The sequence below is a fragment of the Urocitellus parryii genome, chromosome 4, assembly GCF_045843805.1.
Source record: "Urocitellus parryii isolate mUroPar1 chromosome 4, mUroPar1.hap1, whole genome shotgun sequence".
NCBI lineage: Eukaryota > Metazoa > Chordata > Mammalia > Rodentia > Sciuridae > Urocitellus > Urocitellus parryii.
Genome location: NC_135534.1, coordinates 63,664,221 through 63,682,663, shown reverse-complemented (window position 1 = coordinate 63,682,663; position 18,443 = coordinate 63,664,221). Strand labels below are relative to the sequence as shown.

Here is an 18,443-nt window from a genome sequence, read left to right as displayed (position 1 = left end):
CAGCAGCAGATAGCCCACACCCTGCCTTGCCCCTCTGTAGAGATCTGAGTAGGTTCCCTGGAAAAAACTGTCAGGCTTAGCAAGGACGGATGGCTGTGAAATTTTCAAGGCACCAAAAGGAACTGGGAAATGAATGGACCTAGTGAGGAAACTAACTGGATGGGCCTCAAGAGGAGGGGGAAAGAGGTGGAACCTCCACTATAAGATCCAATTCCTGTTGAAAGGATGGAACCATAGGGTAGAGCAAATCAGGCCCAACTTTTACTTTCCCTTAACCCCAATCTTCCCAACTTTCTAAGGTTTTAGGACATTGATTAGGTGAAAATTGCTGATTCTGATGATATAATTTGAGTACAATGGGTGAAGAGGTACCTGGCCTAGTGAGGATTGTCTCTCACCCATTCTCTAGCCAGAAGTGGTCAGTGTCTAGTTCTTACTTGGAACACATCAATGAGTTGTTGTTGCCTCCAACCAAAGAAAAGAGCCAAAAAAAAAAAAAAAAAGATAATTCAGATTTGAACATATTGAACTTAAGTAACTTGTGGGTCAACCAGAGGGAATTGTCTTCATGAAAGGAGAAAAGCATGAGCTGGGGGTTTGGATGGAAGTGAATGAGGTCATCCAAAGAAAGCCTGCAGAAGAAGAGAGGGCTGTGACAGAGACTATAGGACACCAATATTTCATAGTGTCCCACCCACGAGGGACAAACCCCACAATTTGATGAAGTCAGGTTTATTGATTTTGTAATGAGACAGACAACACACCAAAGGACCCCCAAGAGTGTTCCATCAAAGATAAAAGGAAAAGTTACTTTCCTTATTATTATTATTGTAGGTTTGAGAGAGGGACATAAATTAGGTAAAGTTTGTTTTTTATTTTTTTACAGTTTTATTTTCATTTCACCCAAAATAGGCACTCATATAAATTTACTTAGTAAAAATTTTCATACATGGGAGTCCAATAACTTGACCAAGTTTGAACTTTTGATATAAAATTCACTACCTAGTTTTTTTTTTTTTTTTATGGTGTTGGTGATTAAACCCAGGGCCTTGTGTATGCAAGGCGAGCACTCTACCAACTGAGCTCTATCCCCAGCCCGCTACCTAGTTTTTAAAGAGAGAATTTTATAGAGAATGAATCCCATTTCTCCAGTTTCTTCCTCAAGGGTAGTTTCTATAAATGAAAAAGAACAGTTTGACATGATTTTCTGATGATAATTCTACCTAAGAACTTATGAGAATATTATTTCCCTAGATTAATATAGCAGCTTCTTTTTTTTTATGGACTGCTTCCTATGTCATCCTTGTGCAGGGGCCATGCTATCCTCTCTGTATCATTCCAATTTTTAATATATGTGCTGCTGAAGCAATCACAATATGGCAGTTTCTTGATTGAAGAATTATACTTGTTATTTTCCTGGTTGCCTTCTTAGAAACAAGTATACATTTTTAGTACAACCAACTTTTATTTTTCCATTGCCCCTAAGTTTAAAAATATTCGCATTATAATAGTTCAGAGTTCTACAGTTAAATAGTTTCAGTCATTTTCTATCATAACCAAGGCAGACTCTTTTTTTAAAATTCTTTCAGAATCCACTTAAGCTGTCAGCATCACATACACAGTAAGAACAGCTGCATAGAACCATAAATCTATTTGTCAACCCTTGGATCTTACTAATACATACATATAGCTAGATATGTGGAAACTCCAGGGAAGTGCTCCAAAGAGGCATCCCTCCCAATTTTGAGGTGAAGCTATCCTTCACAATGAAAATCAGTCATTCCCTGTCCCTTGTTTATTGTGAGTTTGTGACTTCTCCTGGAAGAAGCCACAACCTATGTCACAGGCCCACGTTGAGAGCAGGCTGTGTCCTGTCCTACCCATTCCCACTTTTGACATCATTCTGGCAAAGAACATACCCCTGGAGGTGATTTTGTGAAAAGTATAGCAGAAGTTTCTGTTCAAGGAGGCATAGGCAATGGGATTGACAACTGAATTGGCTATAACAGGAGAATGGCCATGTTCATTACCCACTTGGGTTTATCCTTAGCCCAAAATGGCTGAAAAAGAATGACACAGTTGATGGCATGTCCTAGTAGTCAGCACAGAGCAAAACTCCCACAGTCAAGGTCTGTGACATGGCAGTGTTATCTCCTGATGGACAGTGGTCCTCTAGTGGCCCATCAGCTTGGTGTGCTGACTGAAGCTGCATGCAGGCCACCATAAAGACCTTGATGTTGATCAGCAACATTATGAGCACTGAGGGCAGGACACAGCGAAAGAAATTAAAATATTGGTGCTGGGGTTGTGGCGCAGCGGTAGAGTGCTCGCCTCGCACATGTGAGACCCTGGGTTCGATCCTCAGCACCACATAAGAATAAATAAGTAAAATAAGGTTAAGAAAAAGAAATATATATATATATATATTAATGAGGACCACATTCTTAAAGAGCAGCAACTTTCATCTTTGGTTTCATCTTGGGACTTTGCAGTTGGTGGTACTGTCTTTACTGTTCCACCCTAGGAATGAAGTCAATCCAAAGCTAAAGGCAAAGACCCAGAAGACAGCAAAAACCATCTTCCCTCTGCTCAGGACCTAGTGACTAAAATTATACACCCAAGTGGGACACAGATAGGTGCCTGTCAACAGCCACAGCCATGAGGTTGAAGGGGAAGCTCTGAGCATGAGCAACAAGCAGGTGAGGAAGACAGCTGCCAACAGGTGAGGAAGACAGCTGCCAAAGTCAGTAGAGCTCAGGCTGATGGTGATAGCAAAGAGAATAACTTTGGCTAGAGAGGGACCAGGAAGTAGTTGGCAGGCACCTGCAGCCACTCATGCCCACTACTGTGCCCACTACTGTGCCCTCCAGCACAATGCCCACTATATGCAGCCTGTCTACACTTCCAGCAGCATGACCCAGCACCTCCACCTGGCCTTAGTCAATCACATCTGGACAGTAGGTGATATACTCAAGCAAATCAGAGGCATGTATAAAGGGGTCAACATCAGATATGGACTGCTAAGTGGATGCAAGGTGCTGTTTCCTTGGAAACAATGAAGTTAATATAGGTAGACTTCTTTAGAATTTTATTTATTTATTTTGGCAGCCCTGGGGATAGAACCCCAGGGTACTCTAACCACTGAAATATATCCCCAGCCCTTTTTATTTTTTGAGACCAGTCTCACCAAATTGCCCAGGTTGGCCTTGAACTTTGATCCTCCTGCTTCAGTTTCCCAAGTGTGTGGGATTACAGCTGTGGGCCACCCAGACTGGTTAGAGTAGAACACATGTTCAGAAACCCCTTATCTCAATCTCTGCCCCTGGGTGTAAATGCTGTCCATTTAGTGAGTTAGATCCCCCAGGCAAGAGTTTCATTCTTGTTTAAACAATTCAAACAGCTGTTTCCAATAGCCTATAATTTTAGAAAACAAGGCTGCTCAGTTAAGTAAGGAAGAAGTAGTCACTTAAAGCAAAGGGTTGTTAGGACATTTTTATGGTTGTGGTATGTATTTAGGAAAAATATTTCTTGTTAATTTTACCACCTTCAGGCAGGTGGCGCACGCCTGTAATTCCAGGAGTTCGGGAAGTTGAGACAGGAGGATCGAGTTCAAAGTCAGCTTCAGCAATGGCAAAGCGCTAAGCAATTCAGTGAGACCCTATCTCTAAATAAAATACAAAAATAGAGCTGGGGATGTGGCTCAGTGCCCCTGAGTTCAATCCATGGAATAATAATAATAAAAAAATACCACCTTCTATGTGTCTGTTATTTCAGCCTGATGAATAGCAGGGAAGATTTTTACAGTCCAAACTAATTTTGAGGTTTCCAGGGACAAAAACTGAGGAGGGAGCTGCAAACTGATAAGCACACTGAATGTCAGACCACAAGAAACTAAAACAGGAGCCTCACAAAGGCAGGGGGCAGGGTGACTGTTAGTATACAACAGGCCCAGGTCTGGTTTGCTGAGCTGTCCGATATGGTAACCGTACTGACAGCTATCCACTTAAGCTTACATTAATTAAAAGTTAATTAAGAGGGCTGGGATTGTATCTCAGTGGTAGAGTGCTTGCCTAAAACGTGTGAGGCACTGGGTTCGATCCTCAGCACCACATTTATTTATTTATTTATTGTTTTTTGTGGTGCTAAAGATTGACTTTGTGTGTGCAAGGCAAGCACTCTATCAACTAAGCAATATCCCCAGCCCCTCAGCACCATATTTTTAAAAAAATACAATAAAGGTATTGTGTCCATCTACGACTAAAAAAAAAAAAAATACATTAATTTCAAAATGAATTCAATTAAGTACAAATTTGAATTCATGCATGGCATTTATCCACATGTCAAGTGTTCAGTAATCACAGGTTAATGGCTATAGTATTGAATAACACAGATAAAGAACATTTCCATTATTGCAGTAAAATGATAATTGAGAGTGCAGTCTCCGAGGAGTGATGGGGAGGGGGCCCTGTGGGAGTTGCAAACTAATGGGATGTATTCTTTTTTTTTTAATTTTTTTTTTAATATTTATTTTTCAGTTCTCGGCGGACACAACATCTTTCTTTGTATGTGGTGCTGACGATTGAACCCGGGCCGCACGCAAGCCAGGCGAGCGCGCTACCGCTTGAGCCACATCCCCAGCCCTAATGGGATGTATTCTAAGACACATCCTTAGCAATGCTTGTGCACTCCTACGCTAGCTACACGAATCCGCCACTCGAGGTTCAGAGCCTGAGGTTCGTTTGCAGAACCCCAGTAAGGTCCCCAAACTCTAATCTCCCAACAGGCGGCGGGTCCTTCTGCGACTCTGACTCTTGGACTTCTGGGAAACGTAGTCTTTACAGCGTCCCAGCCCCAGGAAGGTCCTAGCCGCGAACTACAGCTCCCATGCGGCGGTGCTTTGAGGTTCCGGTGGGATTGACTACGGTCTCGTGTCTGCGGCGGTGGATGCTAGGATCGACGCCTGAGGTTCAGTGGAACGACGACTGAGATGCTGAAAACAGGGTGAGGAGGAGATAGTGATCACTCTGTGCCTCCTGTCGCTCCTAACATCTCCGCCGCTCTGGGGCTGTGTGCGCCCCAACCTACGCGGAGCCGACTGAGTCCCCAGGGAGCCGTGGTGACAGAACGGCCACAACCGCTAGGGGGACTGGAGCGCGCAGGCTCTAATCTGAGGAGGAAGAGCCGCCGGAGGGTTCTGGCTTGGCCGGGAGGCTGGAAGCGCACGCGCAAATGCAGGGCCTCGAGGCGTCTGTAAACACTGAAGGGCGCCTGCGCAGTCGGAGCGTCTAGGGATCGACGCGCGGGGGCGCTTCAGCCAAGAGAAGAGCAATTAAGTAGTAATGTAGCGGTCCAGTCATCTTTCTGCAGCCTTTTATGATTTCCCAAACACAGCCCCCCTCATTGCCTCTCCTAATTAGATCCTCACACTGTCCTTTTACAAATGGGACAAATCAAAGAAAGCCACACAGCAAGAGTCCCAGCATCACAGAGAGTAAAGGACCAGGGAAGGACCAAGATTTCAGGGCTCTAATCCAAGCTTTGCCTTTGATTTGCTGTGTGACTTGGGTATTTTTGTTCCCTTGGGAACCTAAGCTTTCTCATTTATAAGTGGATTAGCTTGTTGGGAGAATCAAACGAGATCCAGGGATGAAAATGAAATTCCCAAGCAGTCTATAAAGGCTAAAGATTATTATTATAGTAAGGTGATTGCAGACTGAGGGACCCATTTCCTCTTTCTACAATTTGCAAAACTGAGAGTGCCAAAAGGGGTAGGGGCTTGCCTCAGGTCTGAGCAGCCTGTGAGCAAGAGTGAAACCCAACCCTCCTACTTTTGGGCCTGGAGCCCTTCCTTGAATCCAAAGGAGCAGTGTGTCTTTGTTGGATATAGGTATAGAGAAATAAACTGTTTCCCTGAGGGCCTGGGCTTCTGCACAATGGCCTATTGGAGGAGTGTCCTGCTCTGTTGAGGTGACCACCAGAAGCAGGAAACTGAGGAGGATCAGGAGAATCCTGGGGGGAAAAGAACAGTGTTGCTGGAGATGTAGAGACCCTGCTTCTTGGGACTTGACAAAGGTGAGCGCAGGAGCCCAGTTGTGACAGATGATGTGTCAGTATTAAGGGGACAGATTAAATAGAAAGGAATGGTAGGACTTGGACTCTGTTTTTGAGCTTGAGAGGCTCAGATGACTCCAGTTGGGCCAGTGGCAGCTGGAGGTGATACACCAGGTGGCCTGGGTGGTGAGGAGAGGAAGTGATGCACATTGAGGTGAGGCTGTGTGAGCCACTAGTACAAATGGAAGAGAGGTGGTACCTTGCCACCTGCAGGATCATGCAGCTGCTCAACAGGGAAGTGAACTTTTCTCTGTCTCTTGTAGCAGTAGAGCTGGGCTGTACCCAGCTGTTTCCCTCTGGAGAGCTCTTAGAGGTTCTAGGGATAGGTTGAGGTAAGAACTGGGAGATCCTGAGGTTTGATTGCTGTTTAAATCTCCTCAGGCAAGTAAGGCAATTTGGCTATTTATAGAAATAGGAAATCCAAGATCCTCCCCTCTTTCAAGTATCTAATTCTCTGGGCCTTCACTTGCTTCTGTTTTTCAGCCAGGGAAACTGAGACTAAAGAAGAAAAAGGACTCTCTTAAGGACACATAGGAATTGGGGGACAAGTAGACTAGAATAGGGATTTTTTATCACATAGCAGTAATAATGACATCAAACATTTATTAGGTATCTAATGTATACTCTAAGAAGGGCTTCCTTGGGGTAGCAAATGGAAACCAGAATTGCAGTCAGACCTGCCTGGTTTTTCACCAGCCCTCCCAGTGATTCTGGGTGAGTCACTGCCCCTCTCTGAGCCTCCAGTTGTTCTGTAAAGTGGAGGTGGTAAGCCTTATCCAGGGCTGTCTTGAGGTTTAACTATAAATTAAGTTAAAACCTGTTTAGTGCACAGAACAGCACTAGGCACATAATAAGCACTTAATAAACACTGGCCACTGTTGTTCCTCGGGAAGACAGGTTGAGGTAGGCTGCAAATGGTTTCTCTTCCAGCAGACATGCAGCATCCCCAGGTCTGCCCATGTCCCTAATTCCTCCATATCATGCCCCTCACACTTCTGGAAGCCAAGGGGAGACCCAGGTCCCCATATTCTCCTCTGGCCTCAGAGCCTGGCAAAGAAAGAGATGTCTCCAGTGTTAACACCTCCACATGCATTCCCCACACCTGAGGCCCAGAGTTGAGACAATTCTTTCCTGAAGTTGTATGTTACATGCCTGGACAGACCAGAACTGACCCTGGGATCTCTCCAGCCCCTTTAGGGTAGGGGGTTGTACCTGACTTCTCTTCCCTGCAGGGCAGAAGTCCAAGAAGACTGACAGCAGGTTCTTGACCTGTGTTTCTCCTGAGTGGAGCAGAGATTGGGGGCAAGGAGGAATTTGGGTGGAAAACAGGCCTGCCAGACACCCCACCCCCAGCCTGCCCTGTTTGAAGATGGAAGCTTGACACAGTGGTCATTTCAACTTTGATCCATGATTCACTAATAAAATTCTGGTTGAACCCCTTATTTATAGAGGAGGAAACAAAAGTCTAGCACTGCCAAGAACTCACTGAGAGTCTCGGAGAGGAGGGAGGATTCTGGGTCAGTATATAGCTTTCTGACTTCAGGTGAGGGCTCTGCCCAGCAAATGAATTGGAGTGGGCAGGGCTTTACTTCACCTCTCCTTCCCCTAGTTCTGCTTTGAGCCAGACCTCAATGTGGCCACCCCACCCAGGCACATGAGCTCTAGTTGGGGTTGAGGGAGTTGGGAATGTGGAGACATCAGGGAAGGGGGGGGCAGTATAGACAAAAAGAAGGCCAGACCTGACCTGGGACAAGTGGGAGCAGGGAGCTCTTGGTGTGTGGCTCTTGTGGGATTCTGGGGCCTTATTAATCAGACTGAGGTAGCAGAAGATAAAAATACCGTGGGAGCACACTCCTGGAGGAGGGTAGCAAAGCAGATTCAGGAATGAGTCACAGAGCCCTGGCCCTAAATTTAGAAGGTGCTGAAGGAGGCAGCCTTCCCCTGGGGAAGACTTGGAGATGCCTGCTGACCCAGGTCACCAGGGATTCAGGGCAGGAAGGAGTGGTTGGCAGGAGTTCCCTGAACTGTAGCACTCCATCCTATAGCTGAGCCTGCTAGAGGCCTGTTCCAGGGGTAGATCAAACCCAGAATGAACCTTAACACAGGACAGAGCCTTCAGTCCCATTCTTAGAGTCCCAGGGAACCCACCCACTCAAACCCTTCACACAGTCCTGAGAACCAGCCTCTGCAGTGAGGACATCTCAGAACCGTGCTGCCCACTGGGTGGGCATGGCCAAGCTCCCTGTGCTGCTCACGCTGCCATTCTGGTATCCATTTATCAGACACCAAGGAGAGGAGTGTGGATGTAAGAAGCTAATGCCATTGAGTGAAGGTCTCTCAAAGGGGACCCAGCCAGACCTTTTGCAAGCTCCTCTGAGAATTGAGGATGAGGGAGAGGGACAACATGTCATCGTATCCACTTCTGCCTTATTCTCAACCCTCTAGGCTCCAGATTAACACAGGTCAGGAGAAGGGAGGGGAATCAAGGAGGACTTACTTTGGGGACAGATGCCAGACCTGGGGGTAAGGAAGCTCAGGAGATAAGATAGACAGTTGCTGTGGCATTCATTGAGCACTCAAAGAGCCTCCTCTTCCATCCTCCCTTGCCCATCCTCCAGTCCCTAAAACCGGACCCCTGCACTGAGAAAAGTGCTCTGTCCTCATTCTAATGATGGAAATCCTTGTAGTCCACCCATCTTAGAAGTCAGAGAGCTGGCTGGGCACAGTGGCACCTTATAATCCTAGTGACTCAAGAGGTTGAGGCAGGAGGATTCCCAAGTTTGAGGCCAGGCTTAGCAACTTAGTGAGACACTGTCTCAAAATAAAAAAGATTGGAGGCTGGTCATGGTGGTGCACACCTGTAATCCCAGCGGCTAGGGAGGCTGATACAGGAGGATTGCAAGTTCAAAGCCAGCCTCAGCAATGGCGAGGCACTAAGCAACTCAGTGAGACCCTGTCTCTAAATAAAATACAAAATAGGACTGGGGATGTGGCTCAATGGTCAAGTGCCCCTGAGTTATATCCCTGGTACCCCTGCCAAAAAAAAAAAAAAAAGATTGGGGATGTAGCTCACTGGTGAAGTGCCCCTGGGTTTTAAAAAAAAAAAGTGGGACAGCTGAGACACAGAGAGGTTGAGTAATGTTCTAGATCACACACTGAGTAAGGTGTTTTAACCAGACAGTCTGGCTCCCTGGCCCAAGTCATTTTCCTATACTGCTGAGCTAGGTACTTTACCCCATCTGTCAGGCCTCTTCTTCCAACCTTCCAGGCCCATCCTCCAGTCCCTGCACCCAGAACCCTGGGAGCAGATCTTTGGGGCTATGCAGGATCCTGCTGCCCAGGTTACCCATAGGCTTCAGGAAAGGACAAGTTTAACTGGCCCCCAACACTGCCATGCAAGACTTCACAATTGATGGCATCCTCCTTAACTCTGTGGGGGAGGCCTCTTGAGCCCCACCATTCTGACAGGAGTACATCCTAGAGAGGTGCAGTAGGAAGGACTGCAGCAGAACCATAAGGACTCCCCACCAGGGAAGGCCCCAGGCTTGTACTAGGACTCCTGCTAACAATATCTGTTGGGACCTGCTGTCTGCAAGAACTGAGTTTGATCTCTGGGTCAATGCCACCTTCTAGAAGCCCTAGAATTTCCTTTCAGAGGTGCCTGATCCATCTGCTGACCTTGAGCCTTCCCCTGGATTTGTGCTCAGGCTAAGAGGGTGGGGGTATCTTGAGTATTTTCAGGAAGGACAGGTTGTTCAGTCCTTCTGCAGGGTGGATAGAAACTCCAGTCCTGAGACTACAGCCCCTCTCTGACAGCCCACATGACTTCCTTCTTTTGGTTCCTTTTTAATCTAAAACCTGGGCCCTCAGTGCTCTGACTCAGTACAGTTTCATCTCCTGGAACTAGAGGGGCTTCCAGGAAGAAGTCAGAATCACATTTTGGGTAATAAGCGAGGTCAGGAGTCCATACCTAAGACCCCCCAGGCTATTATCTTTCCAGAAGAAAGAGGCTCCTCTGGGACACACTGCTGGCCTGAGTGCTGCTGGTGAGTCTGAGAAACTCAGATACGCCAGGGGACATAGCCTGGCCCAGGTATAGCTTGATTTCCCATAGCTAGGGGAAAACACACTGGGACACCTAGGATAGCTTCTGTTTCTTGCTGGGCTTTTTTTCCCTCAACTGTCAAATGGGGCTAATGGTCTCTGCCTAACATTTCACTTAAGGTGTGAAGGTGAGACAAAATGAGCATGAAAGACATACCCTGGTCTAGTGCCACGTCACAGAAAGAAAGTGCAGTGGCGTGTGTGTGTACATGACAACTTATACACCACTATAACTTGGGTGCAATGTGCATATTCCCCTGACACAGCAGGCATCTGAGGTCTGTTTGGGAACTGACATGTGGCTGCATAATGCTTCAAGGTTTTGTGACGTGGGTGTGGCAGTGCCTCAAATGTAAGGTTGCCAGATTTAGCAAATTTTGGAGATGTAGTAAAGTTAATCATTGCTTGTCTGAAATTTAAATTTTTAAATTTCACTAGGTGTCCCATACTGTGTGTGTGTGTGCCTGGCACATGCTAGGCAAGCACTCTACCACTGAGCTACCTTCCCAGCACATTCTGGTTTTTTTTTTTTTTTTTTAAACTGGCAACTTCACTCTGATATTGTGTGTGACCATGTATGTGCATGTACCTGTGCTGGACTGGCCATGTTTGAGAATGAGATGGTGTGTATTTGTGTGTAATTCTGATAAGACATTGGGGTGATGTATGTGACTGTGACAGTGTCACCAGGAGGAGTAAGGATGTGGGTAACTCTGGGTGATGAATGCAGTGGCTGTAGCTCCCAGAGGTTGTAACAGCGCCCTCAGGGCAGTGTGGGCTGTTTGCTCAGTGAGGCCCAGGAGGGCCAGGAGACCGCCTTGAGTAAACATTTAGATCCGGGTTTGTATGGGACTGAGATGTAGCTCCTATTGCCACTGTAAAGAACACGTCCCTCTCTAGGCTAAGCCAGCCTTGGTGGCCTCAGAGTGCTTTGTCCTGGACCTTTCTTGAGGGCCTGTGGAACTGAGGCTCTGCTGCTTCCTAGTGACATCACACAAGTCACTGTCTAATCTTCTAGAATAGTGCCCCTAGGATATTGCTTTGTTGCCCTAGACAACTTGGGAATTTGCTCCACCCAAACTAACAGGTAGCATACCCCTGAGGAGGAGGTGGGGCAGAAGGCACCAGTGGTGGGCCTTCTTACCTCCCAGAGGGGAAATTGAAGTAGTCATCTGTCTGTCTGGCTAAATGGTGAGTAGAAATGTGTACCTAGGAGCAAGTCAAGTCTTGCAGGACCCCTATTGTACAGGACATGGTCAGGGTGGGAGGCACTGGTGGTGAGGATGGAAACTAAATCTTGAGGATTAGAGAAGGTGGTGACAATGCCAAGGACCCCACAGGCAAATGGAAAGAGTAGTATGTAATGGGGGTTAGGAGTCAGGAGTCCTGGGATTTTTATTTCTGCTTGACTCTGCTAGCTGGGCCTTCTGTTTCTTTTTTTGGGAGGCTGAAGCCAGATGACATTAGTCTGAGGGGTTTAGATCTAGTGTGGGGAGTTGGCCAAGGGGTGACTCTATAGGCAGATGCCCTTACCCCTATTCCAATAGTTGTCAGGGCCTATGAACAAAGTCTGGTGTAAATCTCTAAACAACTCACTGACTCCCCAGTCCTGGGGTCACAGTCTAGGGGCTGGACCCAGAGGGGTTCTGCTTTGTGTATGATTTGGGCCCTCCTGGAGCCTCAGCTGCTCTCTCTAGGAGGGGCATAATAAGACTCAGTCTTGCTCAGTGCCCAGGGTAATAATTCCTCTCACTCCCATGAGGAGGCTTCTCAGTTTGCTAAGCACCTTCTTGTACACACTTTCACCTTCTACACCCACCCGGCTCTGCTTAGTGCTGTTCTTTCTGGGGCCCAGAGCAGTCAGACATGGGCTCTGCCCTGGGCTCACAGAGGCCCCTCCATCCACCTCCTGTGGGACTTGGGTCTGGGGCAGGGGGCTGAATGGGCAGAGAGCAGGGGTCATGCTTTGCCAGCCCTTTTCACTGCTTAATCTTTCATGAGAATCATACCTAACATGTCAAGGTGTTACTTTAGTGCTTTTTGTTGGAGCCATACATTTTTGGGCCAGTACATTCCTCCATGCCCTACCCTATCCCTGAGTTATATTTTTGAGTGACACTGGCATATATACAGCTCTTCATTTCAGTAATTCTCAGAAGGTATTATTATTCCAGATGAGGAAACAGGCTTGGATAGAATGTGTCACCTGCTTCTGGTTACACAGCTAGAAAAGGTTTTGAATCTAGGTCTACTGACAGACTGTGGGAAGCAGGGATGGCCTAGGCCTGGGACTCCTTTCCAGATTCTGTCCCTAGGCTCCTTCCCATTCCTTACTCTTACACTTTTGAATAGCAGGCCCTTAGCTATGCTGCTCAGTGGTGTTGTGAGACTCGGTATGTTCTGTCATGTTCAAAGAGATGTAAAGAGCCTCAGAATCAGGGACACTTAAATTCCTAGGGCATCCTTTGCAAGGGCGAATTAATGAGTAGAATGGAGTGATGCCCTTCTGCCTACCTGCTGGCCAGCCAATCTCATCTGAAATCAAGACCCAGGGATGAGCCCAGGGCATAGTGACCTGAGCCCAAGGGTGCCAGATCACCCACCTTTACTGACCCAAGACCCAAAAGATTTATTCTTGTCTTAATCTGTGTTTAGATGTGAGGGATGTTTTGGTTCTTGCCATCTTGCCATCTGTATCTTCCTGGGTTTCTGTGTCTTCCTCAGATTGGCAGCCTTCTGGGGTGGGGAGTTCCTTCTGTCAGTTTGCCCTCACTGCCTCCTCCTGCTGTCACTCCAGTCTTATCTTACTGTCTGTTGAGATGTACTGGGTGGGAGGATGCTAAAAATGCAGAAGCCTCCAGACCAGTGCTGCCATCTCTTCCTCATGGCTGATCCCACAGGTTATAGTCCAATTCCACAAACCAGACTTGGGTCTGCTGGGGTCCCCTGTGGCTCTCCTACCAGCCTGGAAGCAAAAGTGTCTTCCTCAAGGCCTGGGGAAGACTGTAACATGGCTAGAATTGGACCAAGGGCAGGGGAGGTAGATTAGAAGTCAGAACCTGGTCGTCCCCAGCTGAGAGCTAGCCGCCCTAACACCTAATCATTCCAGACTTTTTCTTTTTTCTTTATGTTTTTTTTTTTTGTAGTTGTGGATAGACAACATGCCTTTATTTTAATTGTTTATTTTTATGCAGTACTAAGGATTGAAACTAGTGCCTCACAAGAACTCTGCCATTGAGCTAAAGCCCCAGCCCCACACTCTTTCTTTTTTTCTTTCTTTTTTTCCAGTACTGGGGTTTGAACCCATGGGATCTATACCACTGAGCTGTATCCTCAGCCCTTTTTATTTTTTATTTTGAGGGAGGGTCTCACTAAGTTTCTGAGTCTGGCCTTGAACTTTTGATCCTCCTGCCTTGGCCTCTACTCAGGGGGCCTCTCAGGGGGTTGAAGCAGGAGGATTGAAAGTTCAGGGCCAGTCTCAACAATTTAGCAAGACCCTGTCTCAAAAATAAAAAGGAGTGGGCTGGGGATATAGCACAGTTGGTAGAGTGCTTGCCTCGCATGCACAAGGCCCTGGGTTCAATTCCCAACACCACACACACACACAAACACACACACACAAATAAATAAATAAATAAATAAATAAATAAAAATAAAGAAAATAAAAAGGAGTGACTCCTGGGTTCAATCCCCAGTGTGTGGGGGGGAGGAGTGTAAATCTGGAGGTTGGAGGTGATTGATAGAGATCTAGAGTCATCACATGGGCCTCTTAGGGACCTGCAGCTCATTGTACACGCTTCAATTTGCTGAATGTCTTGCTGTTGTCTTGCTGTCATGGCTCCCTGTTCACCCCCACTCATTTTAAAAATTGGGCCTGATTTACAAACATCTCAGAGCCCTGAGCACTTCAGGAAGAGACACCTCTATTTGTGAACACACCATGCTGACTCCTTATATTTACTCTTAGTGCCTGTTAGCAAAGCTGTTCTATCCCAGGGCTCTGGATGGTGAAGCCAGGATATGCCTTCTGATTCCCTCCTTGTATAGGAGGAACCAAGGCCCAGAGATAAGCGAGTAGAGCAAGGAGCCCTGGGTAGGAGGAGGCTGAGCCGGCTTGTGTCAGATAGCTATGGACTCACTTTGATACTGGGCCAGTGGTAAGCATTTGTTGGACCTTGTTAGGTGCCCATCCAACAGAGCTCAGCAGAGGCCCTTCCTGCTCCTGTTTAGTCCAGGGCCAGTCATGGACAGGTTGCCACACTCATACTGACCTGACCTCAGAGAAGTTAGCCTTAGTTCACACAGGATAGCTGCATACAGAGATGGCACTAGGACCCAGGGAGCGAGGGGGCAGCCTCCAGGCTGGAAGGGGTGACTGGAATGCTGGTGGACATATCTCCCCAGAGGCCATGAAGCTCTGATCAGTTCAGCCTGGGAAGGGACCAGGAAGCCTCAGAGGTCTGGGGCCTGATGCTATTTATTGAGAATCTAGTCTAATACAAGGGAGATGTGTGCTGAGAAACGGTGACTTTGAACAACAGCCTGAGGAAGGGGCTGGAGGAGTCCTGGTAAAAGTCCCAGGTGGGAGTGAGACTAGAGAGGAGATTTTGCCCAAGTCTGCCTAGCCTGTGAACCTTGAGCCAAGTGAGAGGGTTGGCACACTCCAAAGGGAATTGGGTTGGGTGTGTATAGGCTTGGTGTGACTCTTGGTTGTTGGGGTTGCAAGTTTTGGGAATCCCTGAGTTGCTGTGGGGCTGTCATCCCTGCGAGTTAATCTCTTGATTATCGTTTGTGTGTGTGCCCATCTTTGGATCTCGGGTGTTCTGGGGACAGAGTGCCTGTATGTAAATAGGTTGTTGCAGAGGTGCGTACCTGTGAGGGTGGGAGGGGGACAGCAAGAGGGGGTTCATAATTAACTTCCAGAATTCCTCTCTTAACACCTCGCCTTCCTTCCTCTGAGAGCCCACTCTATCTTGGCCACTCCTCACCCAGTCCCCAAGCCCCTCTTGAGGACTGCACCTCCGCCCCCGCGCGCGCCGGGTCCTCTCCCGGGGCGTGTGAGGGCGGGCACTAGGACCCTGCGGGGCGGGGCGGGGCGGGGCAGGGCTCGGAGCTCGGTCTGCTTTACCTCCGCAGCCTGGAAAATACCGAGCGAGGCAAGCCGAGCCCGGGAGCCCTCCGCCTAGCCCGGAGGGAGGAGCGCGGGAGGGGGCGCGCGGGGCGGGGGGTGCGGGGCGGGGCCGGGCGGCGGGACCCACTGCTCCTCCCCCCAGGGCCCCCGCGCGGCCCCCGGTCGCCCGGGCAGCGGCGGCAGCGGAGGCACTCGCACCCCGGCCCCGGCGGGCCCCGGCGGAGCAGCGGACACAGGTGAGTGGCCCTGCCGGCCGGCGCCCCACCCCGCCCCCGCGCTCCCCCGCGCGCATCCCGCGCCCGCGCTGCTGCCGAGTTAGTTGAGCCGGTCCGGTCACCACTGCGCGGGGTCCCCCTCCAGACCGTCCGTCACCTCGGATCCCCGCGTCCCGACAGGCTTCCGCTGGCCACCCGCACCCGATACGCAGCCCCCGCGCCGGACCCAGAGAGGTCTGGGGGTCGCTCATGGCGGGTAGCCCCCATGACTGTCCTGTGCCCGTCCGCCCTGCCCCAGGGGCCAGCCCCTGTCTAATCACACCAGTTCAGGACCCCAGCAGCTCCACCCGCGCCCCCAGCACTCTGACTCCGGTCCCCAAACCGGTCTTGCAGGTCCCAGGAAGGTGGCGTCAGCATCTGCAACCGCGTCGACAACGTTGTCGGAGCCTCCGCGAAGGACCCAGGAGAACCGGACTAGGACCAAGGTGCTGGGCCTCCCCTCTTTCCCAATGGAGAAGTCAGCGGCCTCAACAGAGCCTCAAGGGCCACGGCCAGTCCTGGGCCGTGAAAGTGTCCAGGTGCCGGACGACCAGGACTTCCGCAGCTTCCGGTCAGAGTGTGAGGCTGAGGTGGGCTGGAATCTGACTTACAGCAAGGCTGGCGTGTCTGTGTGGGTGCAAGCTATGGAGATGGATCGGACTCTACACAAGATCAAGGTAGGGGTGCACTACTGCACCTGCAGCCTCCACCACACTTTACTGCCTCATCCCAGGGTCTCCTGTTCTTGCTGCAGGGCCACAGACCCCTGGGGGTGCATCTTGACCCAGAAAGAGTCTCCTGCCAGGAACTAGGAGGAGGCATGGTCTACTGGGCCAAGTCTCCATTATACAGATGGGCCAACTGAGGCCTGGAAAGGGGATGTGACCCACTCTGGCTCACTCAGTCGAAACCAGGCATGCCCCTTTTTGCTGAGGAGGGGGACTGCTGCTAGGCCTATCCAGGAGAGTGGTCTCCCCCAGGGACCCCTCTGTCCAGCAAGCCTCCACTTGGCCCCTGCCCCAGGCCAGAGACTGACCCCCTTTTCTTCCTAATTCCTGGTTCTCAGCCTGAGCTGGGTCTCCTCTCCTATTCTCTGCCTGATCTTTCCTGCCTGATCCCTTTCTCTCTCCCTTCCCTCCGTGGCAGCTCCCTGAGTCTCCAGCAGGGGCTCAGCATTGTGGCTGGCAGATTGTGATTGTCAGATCATGAAGGCAGGGCTTTGATGTCCCTGCTTTTCATTGGGACAGGCTGGGGTGGGCTGGGGAAGCAGGGAACCTGTGGTCAGGTCAGAAGCGAGCTCAGAGGACAGTTGCAGACACAGCAGCCCCTCACAGGCACCCTCTCACTCCCCTGCAGCTTCATGGTTCTCTCTCAGTCATGAGGTAGACTTGGGGTATGATGGGTAGATGGGACAGAGGCTGAAGATCCTGGTGTAGGGGCCACAGTAGCTTTCCTGACACCTCTGGTGTTGCTTTGAGTAACACATTTTGAGGGTGGGTAGATTTCCCTTCAGGGGGCTTCTTGCTTCCTTTCCCTTGCCCTCTTCTCCCTTTGACCTGGAGCATGTGGAGGAGTACATTCCTGTTGCCAGGGGCCAGGACGATGGTCTTTTTAGGGAGGACCCTTCCTGCCTGGAACCTAATCTTTGACTTCATTTGGGTATACTGCCTCACACCAAACTTGAGCTGTCTGACCTTTCCCTTCTGATCCTGTGCCTTTCTGCCTCATTTTGCCTTAATCATTTACTGCTTTGTCCATCTTGTCCCCACATGATGTGGCTTGCTCTTTCTGCCTTCTCTTTTCTCCTCCACAGCTCTCTGCTTACATCCTGGCCATCTGATTCTTTCTCTTTGTGTTTCCATGTGTGAGGGTGGGAGGGGGACAGCAAGAGGGGTTCTGTCTGTTCCCAGGCTGGAGGACCCTGGGCTGGGATTTCTCAAATCCATGTCTGAACTGAGGAGCAGGGAAGGATAGGGCAGCTAAGAGGTTCTAGCTTGATACTGCCTGAGGCAGGAGGGACAGATTCTATCTGCCCCACCATCAGGGCAGGGATGTTTGTTGAAGGAAGGTGGAAGGAAGAGACTAAGGAACAAAGCTAATGAAAATTGAGTAAGGTGGATACAAGGGAGCCTGATTGTGACCCGAGAAGGGCTTTTGGCTGGTAGTGCTCAGGGAGGTGGGAAAGTGTAGTTTCTTCACTAAGGTTGGTTCTGGGGGGTGGGTACTCCCACCCTCTGTCAACAGGGTGGAGCTGTCTCCTCCATCTGGCTTGGTTAATCAGTAAACCCAACTCAGCCCAGAGTTGGCAGGTCTGGGGGCCAAGTTGCCACAGTAGACCCCATGTGACCAGGTCAGACTTGTCAGGTGGCCTTCCTTGGGGGTGGAAGTCTTAGAAAAACCTTGATGTTCTGGGCAGGGTGTATACCCTGGCTCTACTTCCCTCTCAGACTGAGCAGAGGCTGGAGGTGCCAGAGGGGCCTTTGAAAGCCCTGTTTCATACTTCCCTTCCCCCCATACTGGGGTACAGGTAGTGAGGCCCAGAGGAGTCAGAAGCCAGCCCAGGGTCACACAGCCAAGTTCTAGCAGAGCTGGCTTTGAGCCCAGATGTGCTAGCCTCCCAGTCCTACCCTGTCCCTTACTTTTCTCCTCATGCTGCCCCCAGCTCTTTTCCCTGCAGTAAAGGAGGTGAGCAGAGCCTAGACCTATGGAGGAGACTAACACCTTGGTCATAAGCATCCCCAGGGCCAGCCCCCCTTCCTTTCCTTTCAGCATAGCAGATGGAACTCTGGGAGCTAGGCAAAGGCCTCTTTGAGCTATCCATCCCCAAGATTCCAGGACTCTCA

The 18,443-nt window shown here is 49.5% G+C and overlaps 1 protein-coding gene and 1 non-coding gene across 3 annotated transcripts in view; one reads left to right on the top strand and one right to left on the bottom strand.

Moving 5' to 3' along the window:
* Nucleotides 1-1,265: 1,265 nt before the first annotated feature.
* LOC113191389 (U6 spliceosomal RNA) lies at nt 1,266-1,373 on the bottom strand. Its single transcript, XR_003301873.1, has one exon. It is a non-coding gene; the product is annotated as a U6 spliceosomal RNA (small nuclear RNA).
* A 3,547-nt stretch (nt 1,374-4,920) lies between these two features.
* Stard10 (StAR related lipid transfer domain containing 10) overlaps nt 4,921-18,443 on the top strand; it is a 36,969-nt gene continuing 23,446 nt past the window's right edge. Inside the window, exons 1-2 of one of the 2 annotated variants that reach the window (XM_026400993.2) lie at nt 4,921-5,001; nt 15,955-16,277. In XM_026400993.2, coding sequence (XP_026256778.1) covers nt 16,071-16,277 — 207 coding nt within the window. In that variant the 5' untranslated portion in view covers nt 4,921-5,001; nt 15,955-16,070. Of the gene's footprint in view, nt 5,002-15,488; nt 15,583-15,954; nt 16,278-18,443 lie in introns of those variants that run through there. The other variant, XM_026400994.2, reaches the window with a different exon arrangement.